This window comes from Chlorocebus sabaeus, chromosome 15 (genome assembly GCF_047675955.1).
Source record: "Chlorocebus sabaeus isolate Y175 chromosome 15, mChlSab1.0.hap1, whole genome shotgun sequence".
NCBI lineage: Eukaryota > Metazoa > Chordata > Mammalia > Primates > Cercopithecidae > Chlorocebus > Chlorocebus sabaeus.
Genome location: NC_132918.1, coordinates 92,296,341 through 92,320,267, shown reverse-complemented (window position 1 = coordinate 92,320,267; position 23,927 = coordinate 92,296,341). Strand labels below are relative to the sequence as shown.

The following is a 23,927-nucleotide window of genomic DNA, read 5'->3' as shown; positions in this document are numbered from 1 at the left end:
ACACAGCTGTCCCCTTCCTGGGGAGCATCCAGTGAACACAGTGGGAGAGGCCAGGGCCTGGCAGCCTCTGTCGTGGCACCTGCTGTCAGGCCTCCAGGGGAGCCGGGAGGACGGGCCCTCACAGCCTGCGCGGCTGCCTCCGGGAGGGGTGGGAGGAACGCGGGCAGCCATGGAGGAGGGCGGGAGGATGTGGGAGGCCGGAGGAAAGGGCCAAAGGATGGCTGCGACCCCGCCCCCGACTCCCCGGAGCCCACCCCTGATGCTCCCTTAGAGCGGGAGGTGACCAGAAAGGGTGCCTCGGTGGCGGCTGGAGAAGCCCCTCCGCTCCCGGCCCGCTCCGTGCCCCGAGGGCTCTGCTCCAAGGAGGCGGAGGAAGGGAGGCCGAGCAGCTGCCCGGGCCCGCGGGCGTGGGGGTCCGAGCTCCGGCTCCGTAGAGCCTCAGAGGCAGGTCCGCGCCCTCACCCAGGAGCCCCTCCGTGCGGTCCTGGTACTCGGGCGGGAGGCTGGCGGAGGCGTGGAGGATGCCGGAGAGCGCGACCACCGAGACGGCGGCCCAGCCATCGAAGCTGGCAGAGACCACGGAGCCGCTGCGGCTCAGGACGACTCCGGTGGCGTTGACCGTCTCCTGGCCTGGAGCATCGGGAGGGCGCGGAGAGGAAGCCAGGTCGGCACCGCGGCCCCCACCGAACCCGCGCCCCGCCCGGCCCGCACCCAGCCTCCCCCTGCCCCTGCCCGTGCCCCTCCCTCTGCCCCGGGGCTGAAGCCGGGAGGAATCTGCACTGGAGGCGGGAGAAGAGGCCGGCGAGCTGCAGGCCCCGCTCCGGGGAAAGAGGCTGCGCGCACTGGACCCTGCACCGCCACGCCCTGGACCCTGCACCGCCACGCCCTGGACCCTGCACCGCAACGCGCTCGGCCCTGCACCGCCACGCACTGGACCCTGCACCGCCACGCACTGGACCCTGCACCGCCACGCACTGGACCCTGCACCGCCACGCCCTGGACCCTGCACCGCCACACGCTGGACCCTGCACCGCCACGCCCTGGACCCTGCACCGCAACGCGCTCGGCCCTGCACCGCCACGCACTGGACCCTGCACCGCCACGCACTGGACCCTGCACCGCCACGCCCTGGACCCTGCACCGCCACACGCTGGACCCTGCACCGCCACGCCCTGGACCCTGCACCGCCACGCCCTGGACCCTGCACCGCCACGCGCTCGGCCCTGCACCGCCACGCACTGGACCCTGCACCGCCACGCACTGGACCCTGCACCGCCACGCCCTGGACCCTGCACCGCCACACGCTGGACCCTGCACCGCCACGCCCTGGACCCTGCACCGCCACGCCCTGGACCCTGCACCGCCACGCCCTGGACCCTGCACCGCAACGCCCTGGACCCTGCACCGCCACACGCTGGACCCTGCACCGCCACGCCCTGGACCCTGCACCGCCACGCCCTGGACCCTGCACCGCCACGCACTGGACCCTGCACCGCCACGCCCTGGACCCTGCACCGCCACACGCTGGACCCTGCACCGCCACGCCCTGGACCCTGCACCGCAACGCGCTCGGCCCTGCACCGCCACGCACTGGACCCTGCACCGCCACGCACTGGACCCTGCACCGCAACGCGCTCGGCCCTGCACCGCCACGCACTGGACCCTGCACCGCCACGCCCTGGACCCTGCACCGCCACGCACTGGACCCTGCACCGCCACGCCCTGGACCCTGCACCGCAACGCCCTGGACCCTGCACCGCCACACGCTGGACCCTGCACCGCAACGCGCTCGGCCCTGCACAGCAACACGGCTTCCCGCCCAGCTCGCTGCTGCCGGAGATAGGCGCTCCCCAGCCCACCTCCGCCGTCTCCATGGCCAGGCTCAAATGTCACAGTCTGGTTATCCAGCAGGACATGGATTCCATCATGAGGCTCAAGGAGCCATTGGACCTGGAAGGAGATGGGAAGGGGTCTGAGCCCGACCCGCAGGTGGAGCCGACGCCCAGGAGAGCGGCTGGGAGAGCCCCCGGGGCTGGAAGCTGCGCCCTGGGCCTGGAGGAAGGCGCTGGAGGCCGCGGCCCGAGTGACGCCAGCCCCCGTCTACCGTGTGCTCCGCAGGGCCAGGCATGGTTTTCGGATGATCCCCTTTAGCTCTCACAACAGCCCGTGAGGCAAGTCATGTTATCCCCGTTCTTACCAGGAGAAAACCAAGTTAAGTAGTTTCTTCGAAGCCAAACAGCTGGGAAACCGTGGCGCCAGAGCCGTAATCCCCCATCCCCAGGATTTACTCCGGGACAGGTGCGCGGATGGGGTGTGGCTCCCTCCCTCCTGCCCGGCTTGTCTTCGCTGTCTTCCTTCTCCTCAGCCTCAGTATGTGGCTGAAGGTCCCCGCGCCCCTCACTCACCGTCACGGGGCCCAGGCTGCTAGAGCGGTACTGGGCCACAAAGGCGATGAAGTTGGTGGCCTGGGCTGAGCCAGTCTGGGCGGTGCGGCCCTGCAGCAGGAAGGAGGAGTTCCCGTCCTGGGTCCTGACCAGCAGGAAGTCCCCCAGCCCATTGAAGGTGTAATTGACACCATCCAAGGTGGTGATGTGGGGGTCCCCGAACATCCAGGCTGGGGGGAAAAAAGAGATGCTGCCTCAGCATGACAAACCAAGTGCCCGGCTGAGATTCCTCACTGCAGTCCGGGGGGCACCTGTCAGGTGGAATCAGGGTTGAGATTCCTCAGTATAGTCAGGGGGGCACCTGTCAGGTGGAATCAGGGCTGAGATTCCTCACTACAGTCCGGGGGGCACCTGTCAGGTGGAATCAGGGCTGAGATTCCTCACTACAGTCCGGGGGGCACCTGTCAGGAGGACTCAGGGCTGGGATTCCTCATTATAGTTGGGGGGGCACCTGTCAGGTGGACTCAGGGCTGGGATTCCTCACTGTAGTCAGGGGGGACACTTGTCCAGGTGGACTCAGCAGGGGAGATGTTCACGGAGCACAGATTCCTTCCCTCAAGGCTCCTTGCACTTTTGTGCCCCACTATTCTCACTCCTTCCCCAACACCAGGTACAAAGCCCCTCCACTGGCCGTCCGCCCATCACTGGCGTCATCTCCATCTTCCCTTGTGGCCACAGCTCTGCCCCTACTCCTCATCCAGATGCCACCTCCTGGAAGTCCAGAAGCTCCCCCTCCCCAGAGGCTCTGCCTGGGCCTGGGCCCTGACGCTCACCAGGCCGTGGGGGTCTGTATGTAGCACAGCCCACACGGGGCCGCCTCTGCTGGTACAGGGCACAGAGGTCAGGCTTGTCATTCCAGAGGCAGCACCAGCTCTGCGGTTCCAGTTCCGGGGCTGCAGAGAAGAGCAGTGAGTCAGGGAGGCTGAGGACCTGGAGGACCCAGCCGGAGAGCTGGGTGGGGCAGGGCGGTGTTGGTGGAGAGCTGGGTGGGGCAGGGTGGTGTTGGTGGCAAGAGCATGGCTTTGGAATCCAGCACGACCCTCTCGTGACCCTGGGCAGTGGACAGGGTGCTGTCTCTTTCAGGCACTGGGGCCACTGTGCAGCAGGGCGCATGGTAGGAGCAGATTTCCTGTCTGGAGGGTGGACAGCCAAGTACTGACGCTCTCAACGTGCTGGGAGTGGGGAGGGCATGGCTGACAGTCAGGGAACGGGAAACTGCCAAGGGACAGGGGAGAGAACGGGAGGACACAGACCACGTGACCCACACCCCTGTGCTCTGCAGCTCCCTTGGAGGGTCTCTGCGGGAGCTGATTCTCAGTCTTCCCCCAAACATCCTGCTCATCTGGGTCTACAGGGACAGGGTCAGCCTAGGCGCTCTCTTCTTGCCTGGAGAGATGGCCCCACTCTGGCCTAGGGATGTGGAGCCAGGTACGGAGATGGGCAAAGAGGCACTCAGCTCACACATCCCCGAATGTCCGCTGGTGGGGATGTTGGAAGCTTCCTAATGTTACCAGATCAGGAAATGGAGGCCCAGAGAGGGGAAGGGTCTGGGAAGGAATGAGGACAAGAGGCTTCATGCTGAGGGTCCCCTGCTTGGCTGGGAAGGTGGGGTTGAGATCTCCATGGACTCACGCACCGAACTGCCAGGGATGCTGCACATGCCAGCCTTCACGAAACTCTCCCCACGGCCCGTAGCTGCAGCACACGCCTCCTCGCCAGGACGTGAAGCTGCAGAGCTGCCTGCTGCCGAGGCCCAAGAGACCTGAAACAAGTCCAGTCCCACTCAGGCCCAGGCCGGGGATGCCAGGGGCAGGGCGGGAACAAGCAGGGGCTGTTTCTGGGAAGAGGGCGCGAGCAGAGAGGGCGGTGGGTGAGCTTGTGGGGGGCGGGAAGGTGGTGTCACCTATGCTGACAGGTTGGAATCGTAAGTCCCATCGTCCCTGCTGCCAGGAACAAGGGCAGGAGACCTGGTTCCAGCCCCAGCTGGGCCACTGAGGCTGGCTCTTCAACCACTGCAGGCACTCGAGACGGTAGTTAGGCCTTTCTTCCCGGTGTAGCCTGTAGAACTGCAGCCCTCGGAGGCCTGGGGTCAGGAGATGGGAAGAGAGAAAGGGCTTATCCAGGGCCTGGGCCTGGGGTCCGGGGATGGGGAGAGAAAAAGGGCCCACGTCAGGTGGGCAAGGATTCCTCCCCCGAAGCCCATTGCTTGACTTAGCGTCTGTTTCTTTACCAAAAGTGGTTGCCACAGAACAAATAGAACTGGATTTATACTTCACAATTCACGTGGCTGGGTTCTAAGGCTAAACTGTCCTTTATCCTATCACATTTTGGAAACTATTGTTTCTTTCCCATTGGGGCCTCTGGACTGAGTCGGAGAAGGCGCCATCGTCTGCCTCTTGACACTTGTCTTTCTACCCACATGAAAGCTCTTTGAGAGTAAACATAGTTGATCTTTTTCCATTTTAAAATGTTTCTGGCTGTTAGCACAGTGTCCAGCACACAGCAGGTGCCCAGTAAATGATGATGATGAATGTCGGCCTTTCCTTCGTAGATTCTCTCTTTCTGAGATGGAGTCTCGCTCTGTCACCCAGGCGGGAGTGCAGTGGAGTGATCTCGGCTCCCTGCAACCTCCACCTTCCCGGTTCAAACGATTCTCCTTCCTCAGCGTCTCGAGTAGCTGGAATTACAGGTGTGCGCTACGATGCCCGGCTAATTTTTGTGTATTTAGTAGAGACAGAGTTTCACCATGTTGCCCAGGCGGGTCTCAAACTCCTGACCTCAAGTGATCCGCCCACCTCAGCCTCCCAAAGTGCTGGGATCACAGGCGTGAGCCACTGCGCCCGGCCGGTAGATTTTCTTAAAGGAGCTCACCTGGGTTCTCATTCCTGCTCTGGGCAGGACACTTGGAGAATTGTCTGAACTGCCCATTCAAATCCCACCTCCCACAAGACCCTGTCCTCACTTCTGCGATCTGGGCCCCCCTGAGAGCCCTCTTGGGTTGGTTCATCTGAGGGAGAAGACGTAGCCCCTCTGAGACGGTGCTGTGTCCAGGGGTGCAGGAGGTACCAGCGGCCCCCTGGGCGGTGCCACATCCCACCTAGACCTGTAGGAGGTTGGACTGTGCAGGGGAGGCCCTTCAGGATGGTGGTGACGTTAGGGAGCGGCCCTCTAGGACTGCGGTGGTGTGTGGGCTGGAGGACACACGAGGGCTTGAGACCAGCGCAGGGGTGATAAGGTGGCACTTTTACCTGAGCTGGAATTCAGGAATCTATCAGGGCGATACTTCTCCCACACTGGCTGGGACATCAGTGGGCTGTTTTCGAAATAGCCATCTCCACTGCAGGGAAGGAGAGACTCTCTCAGGCCTCTGTCATGCACAGGCTCTTGCCTCGCGGTTGCAAGGCGTCCATTCATCCCGCTGGCCAGTCAGCAGCTGGTCAGCCAGCTAGGCGGGCAGTGGGTCAGTGGGTCAGCCAACCCCCATTGTCGAGCCCCAGCACTGAGCAGCAGAGGGGACGAGACAGATGGGCAGAGGTAGGAGGCTCTAACCAATTCCGCTTCTGCAAGAAACTGGCAGGTCCGCTTGGTCACGAGACAGGGGCATGAAAACAAGAGAGTTCAGGCCTCATTTCTGTTTGTTTCCCTTCAACAAGCAGAGGGTTTGGAGCAGGACAGACTCTAGGGACAGTGTATTGTGATGGTTAAGAGCCAGTTTCTGGAGTTAGGCAGTGACGGATTCAACTGCTGATCCCCACACTTACTAGCTTGGTGATCACGGACAACTTACTGACCCTCTCTGATTCTTAGTTTTCACATCTGTGTAAAAGGGATTAAAGTAGCACTACCTAGCTGTACAGTGAGGATTCAATGCAGTAACATCTGCGAATCCCTCAGAACTGAGTGAGGCCTCGATACAACAGGTGCTGCCACTGCTGTCACCACCACCACCACCAACACTACCACCATCACCACCTCCATCGCCACCACCACCACCACCAACACTACCAACACTGCCACCATCACCACTTCCACCACCACCACCACCACCACCACCGCCACCACCACCAACACCACCACCACCTCCACCACTGCCAACACTACCACCATCGCCACCACCACCACCTCCACCACCACCACCACCACCAACACTACCACCATCACCACCAACACTACCAACACTGCCACCATCACCACCTCCATCGCCACCACCACCACCACCACTGCCACCATCACCATTTCCACCACCACCACCACCACCACCACCACCACCACCACCACCACCATTGCCACCACCACCACCGCCACCACCACCAACACTACCACCATCGCCACCACCACCACCGCCTCCACCACCGCCAACACTACCACCATTGCCACCACCACCACCACCAACACTGCCACCATCACCACCTCCATCGCCACCACCACCACCAACACTACCAACACTGCCACCATCACCACTTCCACCACCACCACCACCACCACCACCACCAACACCACCACCACCTCCACCGCCAACACTACCACCATCGCCACCACCACCACCTCCACCACCGCCAACACTACCACCATCGCCACCACCACCACCTCCACCACCACCACCACCACCACCACTGCCACCACCACCACCGCCACCACCGCCAACACTACCACCATCGCCACCACCACCACCGCCACCACCGCCAACACTACCACCACCTCCACCACCACCACCACCACCACCATTGCCACCACCACCAACACTACCACCATCGCCACCACCACCACCTCCACCACCACCACCACCACCATTGCCACCACCACCACCGCCACCACCACCAACACTACCACCATCGCCACCACCACCACCGTCACCACCACCAACACTACCACCATCAGCACCACCACCAACACCAATACCACCACCATCATCACCACCACCGCCACCACCACCATCAACAACACTACCACCATCGCCACCATCACCACCATTACCACCATCACCACTTCCACCACCACCACCACTACCACCATCAGCACCACCACCAACACCAACACTACCACCATCGCCACCACCACCACTGCCAACACTACCACCAAAATCACCACCACTACCACCATCACCACTTCCACCACCACCACTATCAGCACCACCATCAACACCAACACTATCATCACCGCCACCACCACCAACACTACCACCATCGCCACCACGACCACCACTATGGCCATCACCATCTGCAGGTGTGGGGTCCAAGCACGCTCAGGAAGGAGAGAAGCCTGGAGCGGCGGCCTGTAGCCCCATCCCGGGTGCCTGCTGCAGAGTGGGGACTCTTGGGCTTTTCCTCCTCCCTGACACAAGCAGGATGACGCACCCCTGTGTGACACCTTCCTTGGATGTACTTGGACCATGTGAAATTCCTAGGCAGTTGGGTAATTCCCCTCCTTTCACCTTCATAGCACACCAAGTAACTAGTGAAAGCAGTGTAATCAAAGGGGTAACCTGAGCACACTCAGTGTAGGAGAAGACCATTTGCAGTAATTATCAAGAACGAAAGACATCGCTTCTCGGCCTTTTGGCTAAGATCAAGTGAAGAACAAGAGACGTGGCCTTTGCACTGATTGCTACACACCAGCATATGAGACAGAAACGGTGCACTGTTGCGTCGGAGACGGCCTCCCACACACGGAAATCCATATTTCAACCGCCCACAGCCCCGTGCCTCCTCTCTCCCTTCACCACCAGCTCCTTATAAGCTTTTGGTGCCCCCTGGAATTCTCAGGAAGTTGGGAAGGCAGATTCTAGCCTCAGATGTCTGGGTTCAAATCACATTGCCACTTCCCAGCTCTGGGACTTTAGGCAAATTGTCAGTCTATTTGTATCTCAGTTTCCTGATCTGTAGAGTGGGGATGATAAATCGTATCTGCCTCATGGGGTGGTTGTGATCATGACATGCAATAATGTACATGAAGTGTTAGTGTCATCAGTCTTGGCTGTTATTATCATGATATTTGAGAAGGTAAGAGAGGCCAGCTAGTGTAGTGGAAATCAGGGAAGCCAAAGCTCTGGGAATTACTACAATGCGCGGGGACTGGGATGGGAGAGGGCGTGGTGGACAAATGGGTGTTCTTGTCGTGGGAAGCAGCCAGATGCCCGGCCCAGCGGGAGCTGGAGTCAGTGTGAGTCAGAAGCACCAGCCAGGAGGGTTCACATCTTGCCCCAGGGTGGGAGCGTGTGTGCAGTGAAACCCCACTCTGCACCCTACCTGCCATCTGCTCAGTGCTGACAACCCCTCCCATCCTACCTGGAGAAGCCCATGAGCACGAGGTTGCCTGAGCGCTGGGCCACGTCCCACTGCATCCCACCACTCTGGTAGAGAAACAGGGCATAGGACCTGCTCCCATCTGTGGAGAGGATGGCCTGGTAGGTGTTGCTCTGGGGGTGGGTGGAAGAAAACACAGGGATGCCCGTGAGAGATCCGGGGTTTCCTCTCTTATGTCCCCCTGCCCGTCCCACAGCCCTGCCTGGACATGTACAGCACCTGTTCCTGGTCTGCCCACAGCAAAGGCGTGGGCCCAAAATGCTGGCATGTTTTGGGTCAATGAGGGCAGCTTTCACCCTGGGTGTGAACGCACTTACCATGGTGGATTTGCCTTTCAGTGACTTTCTTCCGGGAAGGGAGATAAAGGGTTCTGGGTTCTAATTCAGTTAGATGAGTGTTTGCAAGAGAAAGCTACCAAAACCTGAGAGATTAGCCAAGATACCAGAGAGCTAGAGAGGAGGCTTTGTTAGCTCCCTCGCGGATATTTAAGGACATTGTCCAAATTGTCCCCTCCACCTGAACAGCATGGATGACACTGGGGTTCGCTGAAGGCGCACACGTTGTCCGTGGTAGGTGACCCGTGAACTTTTGTCAGGTGAATGAAGAAATGAGTGACTTTAGATCAGGCATAAGGAAGAACTTGGTGACTACAAGAGCGGGTCCTCGGAGGGAGGACAGGGGAGATGGTGTGCTGTGCCCCATGCCCATTGGATAAGCCCGTGCTTAACGGCCGAGGCTGGAGTCAGAAGAAGCTCCACTGCAGGCCTGGCGTTGCCATTTGCCAGTGGCATGACTTTGAGCAAGTTACTTAACCTCTCTAACCATTGTCTTCCTCATCTGTAAAATGTGGATCAGAATACCCAGTTGAGCCACATGAAATTCCCAATAGCCAGACATTTTTGACTTACAAAAACGCCACTTGCTATGTTTCAACCTAATAATATCCAGTTTGCGGTGAGGTCAAGCAGGTAAAGGGCTGAGGCGGGCCGGGCCCACAGCGAGTGCTCTGCCAGCAGTGGGAGCAGCGGCGGGTGGCAGTGGGTCAGCGGGTGGGCTGTTGTAATTAGCAATCTTTCCTAGAGCCAGAGAGGATTTTGGACGAGTAGCCCCTGCCTAGGATTCTAGGATGTCTGACTCCCAGATGGCTCCCTGGGAGCTGCCCACGGGTCTACTCACCCCGAGGGTCCACTGGGCAGGATAGGCGTGGGCATTGACCCACGTGACCTTTAGGGTCCACCTGGCCTTGAAGCCGCCATTGTTTGTGATCTTTCTAATCCAAGACTCGGCCTGCAGGACTGGCAGGCTGCGTTCACCATAGAGCGTCTCGTATTCCTAGGAAAGGAGGGCAGATGAGAACCAGCCAACGAGGGTCCCACTCCCGCACATGGACCCCCACTTTCTGCCTGGGGACCCACCCGCATGGCCTGCCCTCCCCTGTCCCAGGCCTGCATTTTTGCCGTGAGCTCTTCTGACGTGAAGTTCAATTCAAACTCGGGCTGCAGGAAGGCCTGCAGTGTGCAGAATGCAGAGTCCTGGCCCAGACGTCCAAGACCTCTGGACTTGAACTCAAGCGTCTCTTAGCTCAAACTGGCCCAGAGAGCAAAGCCACTCGGGCCCACTTTTACCTCCCCATGCCTAATCTGCAGCTCCTTGAGAACAGGCATGAGACTCTCCCTCTTGGAGCCTCCACACTGCCCTGTCCATGGCAGGGGCACGGTCCACACTTCGTCCATGGCAGGCACATGGTCCACACTTCCTGCAGTAGCTTTCATCACGTGCTTCCTCTCATTGGAGTTATTCACCCAGTCCAGGAGCACAGGACAGGCCCTCTTGACTCACTCTTGTTAGGATAGACCCCCTACAGCCTGATTTTACAATCAAAGGCTGAATTGTCAGCTCCCATCCCCATCACCTGCAGGTCTTCTCATGGTTGGGTTGGGGTATTCCTGGTCAGTCTCATGGTTGGGTTGGGGTATTCCTGGTCAGTCTCATGGTTGGGTTGGGGTATTCCTGAGTCAGTCTCATGGTTGGGTTGGGGTATTCCTGGTCAGTCTCATGGTTGGGTTGGGGTATTCCTGGTCAGTCTCATGGTTGGGTTGGGGTATTCCTGAGTCAGTCTCATGGTTGGGTTGGGGTATTCCTGAGTCAGTCTCATGGTTGAGTTGGGGTATTCCTGGTCAGTCTCATGGTTGGGTTGGGGTATTCCTGGTCAGTCTCATGGTTGGGTTGGGGTATTCCTGAGTCAGTCTCATGGTTGGGTTGGGGTATTCCTGAGTCAGTCTCATGGTTGGGTTGGGGTATTCCTGGTCAGTCTCATGGTTGAGTTGGGGTATTCCTGGTCAGTCTCATGGTTGGGTTGGGGTATTCCTGGGTCAGTCTCATGGTTGGGTTGGGGTATTCCTGGTCAGTCTCATGGTTGGGTTGGGGTATTCCTGGTCAGTCTCATGGTTGGGTTGGGGTATTCCTGGTCAGTCTCATGGTTGGGTTGGGGTATTCCTGGTCAGTCTCATGGTTGGGTTGGGGTATTCCTGGTCAGTCTCATGGTTGGGTTGGGGTATTCCTGGTCAGTCTCATGGTTGGGTTGGGGTATTCCTGGTCAGTCTCATGGTTGGGTTGGGGTATTCCTGAGTCAGTCTCATGGTTGGGTTGGGGTATTCCTGGGTCAGTCTCATGGTTGGGTTGGGGTATTCCTGGTCAGTCTCATGGTTGGGTTGGGGTATTCCTGGTCAGTCTCATGGTTGGGTTGGGGTATTCCTGAGTCAGTCTCATGGTTGGGTTGGGGTATTCCTGGTCAGTCTCATGGTTGGGTTGGGGTATTCCTGGTCGAGTCAGCTTAATATCCCTTGACAGCTTCCTCCCATACCCATATTTAAGCCTCAGTCCCCTGCTGCAGGGGCTGTCACAGCAGCGACTCTGGCAATGCCTTCCACACAGCTCTTTTTCTCCCCTGCTGCGGGATCCTGACTGCCAGGCTTTGAAAGGCTCACCTGATAAAATATGGTCCCCTGACCAGTGGAGAAGTCAGCATCGTCCCAGAACGGAGCCACCAAGGCCACAGGGTCCCAGCCTGTGAAGCCTCTTGGGAGTGGGTTGGGATAGGAGAAAATCTGGTAGTCTGACTGTGGGAAGATGATCTGGCCATTGTCTGTGAACTAAGCATACAGGTTTTGTGGTTACCATTCAAGGAGGAAGGTGGGGAGGAAAGTCCCAGCCTTGGTCCAGCTCCACAGAAGCGTGATCCCCAAGGGTAGAGCTTTAGAGGTGCTAACAACCCCGGGAAGTCACCTCCTGTGTCCTGGCTTCGGGAGAGCCCTTTCCATATAATCTCACAGAATACTCCACCCTTAAGGCATCCCTTGGGTCCTTGGGTGGTCGGCTTGGTCCTGTTTCACTGCAGATCCCCGGCTGTGGACCAGCCAATCACAGACACATCCCTCTTGGCCAGTCCCCTGGGCCCCATCCTGAAGCTTGTGACACATCATGTGGGGCTCAGGAGGTGGAAACCCTGCTCTCCATCACTCAGGAGTGTAGACACCCTCTCCATCACTCAGGAGTGTAGACACCCTCTCCATCACTCAGGAGTATAGACACCCTCTCCATCACTCAGGAGTGTAGACACCCTCTCCATCAATCAGGAGTGTAGACACTCTCTCTCCATCAGTCACAAGTGTAGACAGCCTATCTCCATCACTCAGGGATGTAGACACCCTCTCCATCACTCAGCGGTGTAGACACCCTCTCTCCATCACTCAGGGCTATAGACACCCTCTCCATCACTCAGCGGTGTAGATACCCTCTCTCCATCACTCAGGGCTATAGACACCCTCTCCATCACTCAGCGGTGTAGACACCCTCTCTCCATCACTCAGGGCTATAGACACCCTCTCTCCATCGCTCGGGGGTGTAGACACCCTCTCTCCATCACTCAGGGATGTAGACACCCTCTCCATCACTCAGCGGTGTAGACACCCTCTCTCCATCACTCGGGGGTGTAGACACCCTCTCTCCATCACTCAGGGATGTAGACACCCTCTCTCCATCACTCAAGGGTGTAGACACCCTCTCTCCATCACTCAGGGCTATAGACACCCTCTCTCCATCACTCAGCGGTGTAGACACCCTCTCTCCATCACTCAGGGGTGTAGATACCCTCTCTCCATCACTCAGGGGTGTAGACACCCTCTCTCCATCACTCAGGGGTGTAGACACCCTCTCTCCATCACTCAGGGGTGTAGACACCCTCTCTCCATAACTCAGGTGTGTAGACACCCTCTCTCCATCGCTCGGGGGTGTAGACACCCTCTCTCCATCGCTCGGGGGTGTAGACACCCTCTCTCCATCGCTCGGGGGTGTAGACACCCTCTCTCCATCGCTCGGGGGTGTAGACACCCTCTCTCCATCGCTCAGTGGTGTAGACACCCTCTCTCCATCACTCAGGTGTGTAGACACCCTCTCTCCATCGCTCGGGGGTGTAGACACCCTCTCTCCATCGCTCGGGGGTGTAGACACCCTCTCTCCATCACTCAGTGGTGTAGACACCCTCTCTCCATAACTCAGGTGTGTAGACACCCTCTCTCCATCGCTCGGGGGTGTAGACACCCTCTCTCCATCGCTCGGGGGTGTAGACACCCTCTCTCCATCGCTCGGGGGTGTAGACACCCTCTCTCCATCGCTCGGGGGTGTAGACACCCTCTCTCCATCGCTCGGGGGTGTAGACACCCTCTCTCCATCGCTCGGGGGTGTAGACACCCTCTCTCCATCGCTCGGGGCTGTAGACACCCTCTCTCCATCGCTCGGGGGTGTAGACACCCTCTCTCCATCGCTCGGGGGTGTAGACACCCTCTCTCCATCACTCAGGGGTGTAGACACCCTCTCTCCATAACTCAGTGGTGTAGACACCCTCTCTCCATCACTCAGGGGTGTAGACACCCTCTCTCCATCACTCAGGGGGTGTAGACACCCTCTCCATCACTCAGGGGTGTAGACACCCTCTCTCCATCACTCAGGGGTGTAGACACCCTCTCTCCATCACTCAGGGGTGTAGACACCCTCTCTCCATAACTCAGGGGGTGTAGACACCCTCTCTCCATCACTCAGTGGTGTAGACACCCTCTCTCCATCACTCAGGGGTGTAGACACCCTCTCTCCATAACTCAGGGGGTGTAGACACCCTCTCCATCACTCAGGGGTGTAGACACCCTCTCTCCATAACTCAGGGGGTGTAGACACCCTCTCCATCACTCAGTGGTGTAGACACCCTCTCTCCATCACTCAGGGGTGTAGACACCCTCTCTCCATCACTCAGGGGGTGTAGACACCCTCTCTCCATCACTCAGGGGTGTAGACACCCTCTCTCCATCACTCAGTGGTGTAGACACCCTCTCTCCATCACTCAGGGGGTGTAGACACCCTCTCCATCGCTCAGGGGTGTAGACACCCTCTCTCCATAACTCAGGGGGTGTAGACACCCTCTCCATCACTCAGGGGTGTAGACACCCTCTCTCCATAACTCAGGGGGTGTAGACACCCTCTCTCCATCACTCAGGGGTGTAGACACCCTCTCTCCATCACTCAGGGGTGTAGACACCCTCTCTCCATAACTCAGGGGGTGTAGACACCCTCTCCATCACTCAGGGGTGTAGACACCCTCTCTCCATAACTCAGGGGGTGTAGACACCCTCTCTCCATCACTCAGGGGTGTAGACACCCTCTCTCCATAACTCAGGGGGTGTAGACACCCTCTCTCCATCACTCAGTGGTGTAGACACCCTCTCTCCATCACTCAGGGGTGTAGACACCCTCTCTCCATAACTCAGGGGGTGTAGACACCCTCTCCATCACTCAGGGGTGTAGACACCCTCTCTCCATAACTCAGGGGGTGTAGACACCCTCTCCATCACTCAGTGGTGTAGACACCCTCTCTCCATCACTCAGGGGTGTAGACACCCTCTCTCCATCACTCAGGGCTATAGACACCCTCTCTCCATCACTCAGGGGGTGTAGACACCCTCTCTCCATCACTCAGTGGTGTAGACACCCTCTCTCCATCACTCAGTGGTGTAGACACCCTCTCTCCATCACTCAGGGGGTGTAGACACCCTCTCCATCGCTCAGGGGTGTAGACACCCTCTCTCCATAACTCAGGGGGTGTAGACACCCTCTCCATCGCTCAGGGGTGTAGACACCCTCTCTCCATAACTCAGGGGGTGTAGACACCCTCTCTCCATCACTCAGGGGTGTAGACACCCTCTCTCCATCACTCAGTGGTGTAGACACCCTCTCTCCATCACTCAGGGGGTGTAGACACCCTCTCCATCGCTCAGGGGTGTAGACACCCTCTCTCCATCGCTCGGGTGGAAATCTCTTTCCATGGCTCAGCAGGTGTAGACACCTCACCATTGCTGAGTCGCCCTCTCATGGTGCGTCCCACAGCCTCCCCCTGAGGGCCGCGGGAGCCAGGACGGCCCCTCCAACTTCGTCCAGGGGACAAGGACCAGGGGGCCAGAACGCGGGCAGGGCGGGAACAGCTCCGTTTCCCAAGCGCAGCGTTTTGCTCCTGGGAAGGCCGCGCAGAGCAGCGCTGGGCCCAGCAGGCGTCCGCCCTCGCCTGGCGCCCCGTGTTCCTCGGCAGACGCCTGACATTAAGGGGGCTGTGGGGCGCACGAGGGGCCCCGCCGAGGCTGCTTCCTCTCCTGCTTCCTCTGGGTGGTCTCGAAGCCGGGGAGAGAAGCGGCCCAGGGAGCTGAGGCCGCCGCCGGGACTCACGTAGAGGGAATCGCGCAGCGAGGAGCCGAGGGGGAAGCCAGTCGCGGGCCTGAAGAGCGGGGAGGTGAAGTCCACGGTCCTCCTGACGAACTCCAGGTCCCCGGCACCGGCCCCGTAGGGGAGGAGGGAAGCTCCTGGCCAGGACAAAGAAGAGCAGGACGTCCGAGGGGGCCTGGGCCTTCTTTAGGGCCGAAAGGGATCCCAGAGCGCTCCCCGCGCGCTGCGCGCACCTGCCCCGTTCCCGAGGGCCCCAGAGGCAGCCAGCAAGGGCTCTTGTGGCTCCCTCTCCACCCACACCGAACGCATGTGGTCATTTCACTCCCGAACTGCGCCTCTCATCCTTCCCCAGCTCGGAGGAAAACAGGTCCTGCTGGCAGAATACCAGCAAACGATTCGCCATCTTTTAGGTAGCCCCGATCCTTTTCAGGGTTAAATGACAAACGTCCATGGCGGACGCGGTGGCTCTCGCCTGTAATCCCAGAACTTTGGGAGGCCGAGGCGGGTGGATCACGAGGTCAGGAGTTCGAGACCAGCCTGACCAACATGGAGAAACTTCGTCTCTACTAAAAATACAAAAATTAGCCAGGCGTGGTGGCGGCGCCTGTAATCCCAGAACTTTGGGAGGCCGAGGCAGGTGGATCACAAGGTCAGAAGTTCGAGACCAGCCTGACCAACATGGAGAAACCTCGTCTCTACTAAAAATACAAAAACCAGCCTGGTGTGGTGGCGGCGCCTGTAATCTCAGCTACTCGGGAGGCTGAGGCAGGAGAATCTCTTGAACCCGGGAGGTGGAGGTTTCAGTGAGCCAAGATTGCTCCACTGCACTCCAGCCTGGGCGACAAGAGCAACCCTCCGTTTCAAAAAAAAAAATGACAAAAGTCCAGTGCAGTGAAGATTCGTGACTGCAGAGCCCTTTTCAGGGAATGAGACTTGCTTCCTAAGACGGCCTTTCTCCGGTTAAACTTGAAGACTCCTCGAATTTAACCTAGGACTCCCTAGAGGTTCTTGGGCTCGGGTTTGAGAAACCTTGTCCCAAATATTTCTCGCAGCTGCCGACTCCTTGGGGCCCTCCCCTGGTCCTGCTTGGAATCCCGTAGGCTCTCCTGGCCTGGTCGCTGCCTGCACATCTGGCCACTGCAGGCACCACTTGTTAAATGCCATTTGTACAATGCAAAACAGTCCTCCCTGGCTCTCCTTACCTACAGGATTGCATGCTGGCCGCACTTTTTGCTCCTCTTGTTCTCATTTTCAGCCACCCCAAATGATTCGGGGATCCACTCCCCATGCAGCACCGGGTCCACTTTCCACGGCCATACCTTCCGCACTTTTGTTCCAGCTGTTCCCGCCCTCCTCCCTGTCCCTCCTCCCTGCCCGGGGTGCTCTCCACCCCCCGGCTCTGCCTTCCTTAGGGCTTTCCATTGTGTGCGCTTAGACCCTGGCACGAGTCCTCTAACCACCTCTACCAGACAGTCCATCTGTCCCTTGCTGAATGGCACCAGGGTCATTTCTCTGTCTCCAGCCCCTGGCCCAGTGCCATGCACAAAGCCAGCCCTCAGCAGCGACTCCGATGCTGTGTCCCTGTCCTCAGTAAGGCCCTCCCAACCCGAAAGAGCAAAGACTGTGGAAAGCAGGCTGAGAGGGAGCCATCAGTTACGTCACCGCTCAAAACGCACATGTCTCACCTGCACGGCCTCACTCACCTTTCTCAGACGGGACGGGGACGGGGGCAGCTGTGGAGCGGGTGTGCGTGGCAGTGCTGGGAGTGGCGGAGGTGGCGGCCTGGGAGGTGGTCGGGGGTGGGGATGGGGCTGTGGTGGAGGTGGCGGTCTCAGAGGTCGTTGGGGGTGTGGATGTGGCTGTGGCGGTCTGGGAGGTGGTCGGGGGTAGTGAGGTGACTCGGCCACTCTCGCTGCCTGTCTTCACTGACGTTGTCGTCATTCCTGGACACGTGAAAAGAGAAGGCAGGGGTGGTTCTTACAGTAAGAGAACAGCAGAGTCAAAGAGATTCAAAGAAATCAGGAGCTGGAAGAGGAGCTGGAAACTCCGTGTCTGTCCGCTGGTCATATCCAAACCACTCTCGACATCAGCGGGTTTCGACTGGGGCAGAGTGGGGTAAGCCTGTCACCCACCACACCCATCACCTCCTCCTCTGTGGGACCTGACTCAGTCCCACCGGATACTGTGAATGCGCCAGTGTTCTCCAGTACTCCTTAGGCCGAATTCAGCCAAGGGGGCCACTGGGAGAGACGAAGACAAGGCAGATGGCAGCTACCTGATGTTTCCGTCTTCAGAGGGGAGCCCGAGGATACTGTGGATGCTGAGGATGCGCTGCTGACGGCAAGAGGGGTGGCATGACCTGTGAGTAGGGTGGTGGAGTTCGACGTGACAGCAGGGCCAGGGAATGCTGGAGAGAATGGAGAGTGACTGCTGGAAGTAGAGACAGTCAGTGTGGTCTGAGCTGTGTTCACGTCACTGGAGGAAGCTGAGTCTCTGGATGGCTGTGGCGTGGGAAATGTGTTCTTAGGATACTTAGATGCTGAAGAAGCTTCCAGAGTGGTCTGGATTGACAGGTAGGTGGTAGGGGAGAATGACGAGGTTGGCGTAGAATTCATTGTGCCACTATGATTGCTTGTAGAACTCTTGTGCGTGGACCTTATCATGGGGTTGGGTGTGGGGGTCACCCTTGTAGCTTCCGGGTGCTCAGGGCTGGGCGTGCTTGAGACGCCCACTGACGATGCAGGCACCCGCGTGGTAATCGTTAAGGCATTGTTACCAGAATGTACCGGGGTAAAGACCACTGCGGGTACAGTCTCATGGATGACTGAGCTCCTGCCTGTGGTCAGAACACCCTCACTGGTGGACACAACTGTGGAAGGAGAATGAGAGGCGCCATCACTCAGGGTGCTGGAACTGACCTTAGGTGGCCCTTCCGTGGTCCCAGGTGACGAGGTTGGCACTGTTGTCTGGGTGCCATGGCTGTTGCTGATGAGGGCCATGTTGAAGGTTGTACCAGACCCTGAAGGTGACAGAGCGTGGGTCTCGGTTTGTGGAAATGTGAGCCCACTGGATGTGATCGAAGGAGGTGTGGGTGTGACTGTTGAGAAAGTGTCGGTCACCTGGGACACCAGGCTGATGGTGTCAGACCCTCTGCTGGTTCCTGTCCTCTGAGTCTGCGCCATCTGGGAAATGGCAGCCGTCTCCTGAGGAGAGGCACTGGGAGAAGTTGGGCTTGAGTGTCCTGTCGGTCTCCCTGCAGTGGAGGCCTCAGAGAGGGTGACAGGAAAGGTGCTGGGGACAATCGCAGACACCATTCCTGTGCTTACTGGGGTGGCATCATGACTGGCTGAGGCAGATAGCAATTCGGTTGTTGACTGGGTTGTGTGACTGTCCCTGGAGGGGTTTGGTGAGAACCATGTGGTCACTCCTGTGATGGATATTCCTTCGCTTCCTGAAGGTGTTGTGCCGCTCGCCCTGGATGAGGAAAGGGTAGCTGTGCCCTCTGAGGTGGTGCCCGACCCCGAGGAGGCCGGTTCACTGGTCTGTGTTTCTCCAGAGGCCTCTGTGCCTTCAGCCTGGTGGGTTTGGGTCATGGCTGCTGCTGTGTCAGGTGAGGTGCTGGCAGAGGCTGATGTCCATCGTCCTTCTAGGACCCCTGGTGTTGACACTACACCAGGAAGAGCGCCTGTTATGGAAAGTGATGCACCTCCTGAGGGCACCAGTGTGGAGTCAGGACTGCTAGGTGCCGCCTGCAGTACTGTGGTTGGGGCCTGGGTTGTGTGACCATCCCCAGTGGGAGCTGGGGCAAAGGTTGTCGCTGCACTTATGGTAGGTGCGTCCTGAGGAGCAATTTCTGAGGATGAGTGCCCACTGGCTGTGAAGGAAGAGCCTAGGGTGGTGACTGTCTTGGTGTCAGTCACAGGGGAGATGGACCTTGTGGTTTGGGATTCTTGTGTGGTCTGCGGGGCTTGAGTGTGACCTCTCTGGGAAACAGCCAGTGATTCCTGAGGAGAGGTGTTTGTGGAATGTATTGTTGAATGATTTGTTGATGGTGCCATTGTAATTTGTTGTGATGTGTGTCCATTCAGCATAGGTGAAGAAGATGGGGTTGTATTTATCATCTGAGTCACACTGTAGCTTGGGCTGTTGATAGGAACCTCTCCAGTGGTCCCCGTTTCTTGTGTCCATTGTGTCTGGGCACCTGCCCCTGTTGTTTCCAAGAGAGTTGTGCTGTGGGAGGGGTGTGTGGTGGGCTGTCTTGAATCCCCTATTGTTGAGACCTCAGAGGGGACCCTTGGAATAGTGCCAGCTGTCCCTGGCACTATTGGACTTCCTGTGACAAGCCTAGTGGCAGCACCTGTTGGTGTTGAGGGCAGTTCTTTTGGTGAGCGAGTTGTGCGGTCTTCACTGGAGAATGAGGAAGGCCATGTTATGGTTTCATGTGGAGGAAATGTCTCATGAGACACACCTGGAGAGACTGAACTCCTCTCATGAGGCCGTCCTATGGTCTCTGCACCTTCACTCTGCTGGGTGTGGAAAGTTGTGGATATTTTTGGAGGTAAAGAACTGGGGGAGAGTGCTGTTGACAGTGTGTCTGACAACCATATGGTTGAAACTCTAGAAGTAATTGCAGAAATGGTTCCCCTTACAGGTAGTGATATTTCCTCTGTGTTTCCAAGAGTAGAGTCTCTGGAGGTGGGCATTCTGAACACCTCTGATGTCACCAGGAATGTGTTGCTGACACTGGAAGGGGATGAAGTGGTTGTTTCACCAGAAGGGAATGTCTCCTGAGAAACTGTTCCACTTGGGTTGAATCTACTTGGTGAGGATAAAACAGTTGATGTTGTAACCGGTGTGAGGGTGTTGATTTGAGATACTCTGGTGGTCTCTATGCTCTGAGTCTGGTGGTTCTGCAAAGAATCTGATGTGTCTTGCGTAGAGGTCCTTGAGGAAGTTGTTCGTGATTGTCCTTCCAGTTCAGCTGTTATTGAGACTGCTGAGGTCACTGGAGTAGAACTTTCAGTTCCTGGTGTTGATGTCTCTTCTGTGTTTCCAAGAGTGGAGTCTGTGGAGGTTGTCATTGTTATAGTCTTTGATGTCATCATGAGTGTGTTGGTGACACTGGAGGAAAATGATGTGGTTATTTCATCTGGAGGAGATGTCTTCTGAGAAACAGCCTCCGTCACATTGAGTACACTTGGGGAAGAGGGAAGAGTTGATGTCATCTGTGTGAGGGTGTCAGTTTGAGCTTCGCTGGTGATCTCTGTGCTCTGAGACTGGTGGTTCTGAGAAAAACCTGTTGTGTCCTGAGTAGAAGTCCTTGAGGAAGTTGCTGGTAATTGTCCTTCTGGCTCAGCTGTTATTGGGGCTGCTGAAGTGACTGGCATAAGACTTCTTGTAACAGGTACTGATGTCTCCCCTGTGTTTCCAAGAGTGGAGTCTGTGGAGGTTGTCATTGTTATCTTCTTTGATATCATCATGGGTGTGTTTGTGACACTAAAGAGGGATGAGGTAGTTGTTTCACCTGGAGGAAATGTCTTCTGAGAAATAGTCCCTTTCACATTGTGTACACTTGGGGAGAAGGAAGGAATTGATGTGGTTCTCTGTGTAAGAGTGCTGGTTTGAGACTCTCTGGTGGTGTCTGTGCTCTGTGTCTGGTGGTTCTGCGAAGAAGCTGATGTGTCCTGGATAGAAGTCCTTGAGGACGTTGTGTGTGATTGTCCTTCCAGTTCAGCTGTTATTGAGACTGCTGAGATCACTGGGGTAGAACTTTCAGTTCCTGGTGTTGATGTCTCTTCTATGTTTCCAAGAGTGGAGTCTGTGGAGGTTGTCATTGCTATAGTCTTTGATGTCATCATGAGCGTGTTGGTGACACTGGAGGGAAATGATGTGGTCATTTCATCTGCAGGAGACGTCTTTTGAGAAACAGTCTCCATCCCATTGAGTACACTTGGGGAAGAGGAAAGTGATGTCATCATCTGTGTGAGGGTGCTGGTTTGAGCTTCGCTGGTGGTCTCTGTGCGCTGAGACTGGTGGTTCTGAGAATAAGCTGATATATCCTGGGTAGAGGTCCTTGAGGAAGGTGCTGTTGATTGTCCTTCTGGTTCAACTGGTATGGATGCTGCTGAGGGGGCTGGAGCAGGACTTTTAGTTCCAGGTGTCGACATCTCCTCAGTGTTACTAAAAGGGGACTCTGTAAAGGTTGTCATTGTCATAAACTTTGATGTCATTATGGGTGTGCTGGTGACACTGGAGGGAGATGGGGTGGTCATTTCACCTGCAGAGGATGTCTCCTGAGAAACAGTCTCTGTGACATTGAGTACACTTGGGGAAGAGGAAAGTGTTGATGTGGATCTCTGTGTGAGGGTGCCAGTTTCAGCTTCGCCTGTGGTCTCCGTGCTCTGAGACTGGTGGTTCTGAGAAGAAGTTGATGTGTCCTGAGTAGAGGTCCTCAAAGAAGTTGCTGATGATTGTCCTTCTGGCTCGGCTGTTATTGAGGCTCCTGAGGTGACTTGGGTAGAACTTTCAGTTCCTGGTGTTGATGTCTCCACTATGTTTCCAAGAGTGGAGTCTATAAAGGTTGTCATTGTTATAGTCTTTGATGTCATCCTGGGTGTGTTGGTGACACTGGATGGAAATGATGTGGTCATTTCATCTGGAAGGGATGTCTCCCAAGAAACAGTCTCTGTCACATTCAGTACACTTGGGGAGGATGAAAGAGTTGATGTTATCATCTGTGTGAGGGTGCCAGTTTGAGCTTTGCTGGTGGTCTCTATGCTCTGAGTCTGGTGGTTCTGAGAAGAAGCTGATGTGTCTTGCGTAGAGGTCCTCGAGGAAGTTGTTTGTGATTGTCCTTCCAGTTCAGCTGTTATTGAGACTGCTGAGGTCACTGGGGTAGAACTTTCAGGTCCTGGTGTTGATGTCTCTTCTGTGTTTCCAACAGTGGAGTCTGTTGAGGTTGTCATTGTTATAGTCTTTGATGTCATCATGAGTGTGTTGGTGACACTGGAGGGAAATGATGTGGTTATTTCATCTGGAGGAGATGTCTTCTGAGAAACCGTCTCCGTCACATTGAGTACACCTGGGGAAGAGGAAAGTGTTGATGTCATCATCTGTGTGAGGGTGCTGGTTTGAGCTTCACTGGTGGTCTCTGTGCTCTGAGATGGGTGGTTCTGAGAAGAAGCTGATATGTCCTGGGTAGAGGTCCTTGAGTAAGGTGCTATTGATTGTCCTTCCATCTCAGCTGTGATGGTTGCTGCTGAGGGGGCTGGAGTAGGACTTTTAGTTCCAGGTGTCGACGTCTCCTCAGGGTTACTAAAAGTGGACTCTGTAAAGGTTGTCATTGTCATAACCTTTGATGTCATCATGGGTGTGCTGGTGACACTGGAGGGAGATGGGGTGGTCATTTCATCTGCAGGGGATGTCTCCTGAGAAACAGTCTCTGTGACATTGAGTACACTTGGGGAAGAGGAAAGTGTTGATGTGGATCTCTGTGTGAGGGTGCCGGTTTCAGCTTCGCTTGTGGTCTCCGTGCTCTGAGACTGGTGGTTCTGAGAAAAAGCTGATGTGTCCTGAGTAGAGGTCCTCAGAGAAGTTGCTGATTGTCCTTCTGGCTCAGCTGTTATTGAGACTGCTGATGTGACTGGCATCAGACTTCCAGTAAGCGGTGTTGATGTCTCCCCTGTGTTTCCAAGGCTGGAGTCTGTGGAGGTTGTCATTGTTATAACCTTGGATGTCATCACGGGTGTGTCACTGGAGGGTGATGAGGTGGTCGTATCACCTGGAGGAGATGTCTCCTGAGAAACAGTCCATGTCACGTTACGTACTCTTGGGGAGTAAGAAAGAGTGGATGTGGGCATCTGTGTGAGGGTGCTGGTTTGAGATTCTCTGGTGGTCTCCATGCTCTGAGTCTGGTGGTTCTGAGAAAAACCTGTTGTGTCCAGGGAAGAGGTCATTGAGGAAGTTGCTGGTGATTGTCCTTCTGGCTCAGCTGTCATTGACGCGGCTGAGGTGATTGACCTATGACTTCCAGTAAGCAGTGTTGATGTCTCCACTGTGTTTCCAAGAGTGGAGTCTGTGGAGGTTGTCACTGTTATCATCTTTGATGTCATCATGGATGTGTCCATGACACTGGAGAGGAACGAGGCAGTTGTTTCACCCGGAGGAGGTGTGTTCTGAGAAACAGTTGCTGTCGTATTGTGTACACTTGGGGAGGATGGAAGAGGTAATGTGGACATCTCTGTGAGGGTGCTGGTTTGAGACTCTCTGGTGTTATCTGTGCTCTGTGTCTGGTGGTTCTGTGAAGAAGCTGATGTGTCCTGGATAGAAGTCCTTGAGGACATTGTTTGTGATTGTCCTTCCAGTTCAGCTGTTATTGAGACTGCTGAGGTCACTGGGGTAGAACTTTCAGTTCCTGGTG

General features: G+C 56.8%; 2 protein-coding genes across 3 annotated transcripts in view; both read right to left on the bottom strand.

Moving 5' to 3' along the window:
* The window catches only part of LOC103242066 (mucin-4), a 68,698-nt gene that overhangs the window by 17,083 nt on the left and 27,688 nt on the right, over positions 1-23,927 (bottom strand). The window contains exons 2-14 of one of the 2 annotated variants that reach the window (XM_073023793.1): positions 17,408-17,451; positions 17,212-17,338; positions 15,512-15,645; positions 11,734-11,898; positions 9,923-10,078; positions 8,729-8,859; positions 5,693-5,781; positions 4,348-4,527; positions 4,081-4,206; positions 3,218-3,337; positions 2,406-2,614; positions 1,860-1,950; positions 463-630 (exon numbers count right to left, since the gene is read on the bottom strand). In XM_073023793.1, the coding sequence (XP_072879894.1) occupies positions 463-630; positions 1,860-1,950; positions 2,406-2,614; positions 3,218-3,337; positions 4,081-4,206; positions 4,348-4,527; positions 5,693-5,781; positions 8,729-8,859; positions 9,923-10,078; positions 11,734-11,898; positions 15,512-15,645; positions 17,212-17,338; positions 17,408-17,451 (1,740 nt within the window). The remainder of the gene's footprint in view (positions 1-462; positions 631-1,859; positions 1,951-2,405; positions 2,615-3,217; positions 3,338-4,080; positions 4,207-4,347; positions 4,528-5,692; positions 5,782-8,728; positions 8,860-9,922; positions 10,079-11,733; positions 11,899-15,511; positions 15,646-17,211; positions 17,339-17,407; positions 17,452-23,927) is intronic. The other variant, XM_073023794.1, reaches the window with a different exon arrangement.
* Positions 17,780-21,989, bottom strand: LOC140713566 (mucin-4-like). The gene is made up of 2 exons (XM_073023823.1): positions 18,427-21,989; positions 17,780-17,842 (listed from the first exon to the last, which is right to left on the bottom strand). The coding sequence occupies exons 1-2, from the start codon at positions 21,778-21,780 to the stop codon at positions 17,780-17,782; spliced, it is 3,417 nt and encodes a 1,138-aa protein (XP_072879924.1). The 5' UTR covers positions 21,781-21,989.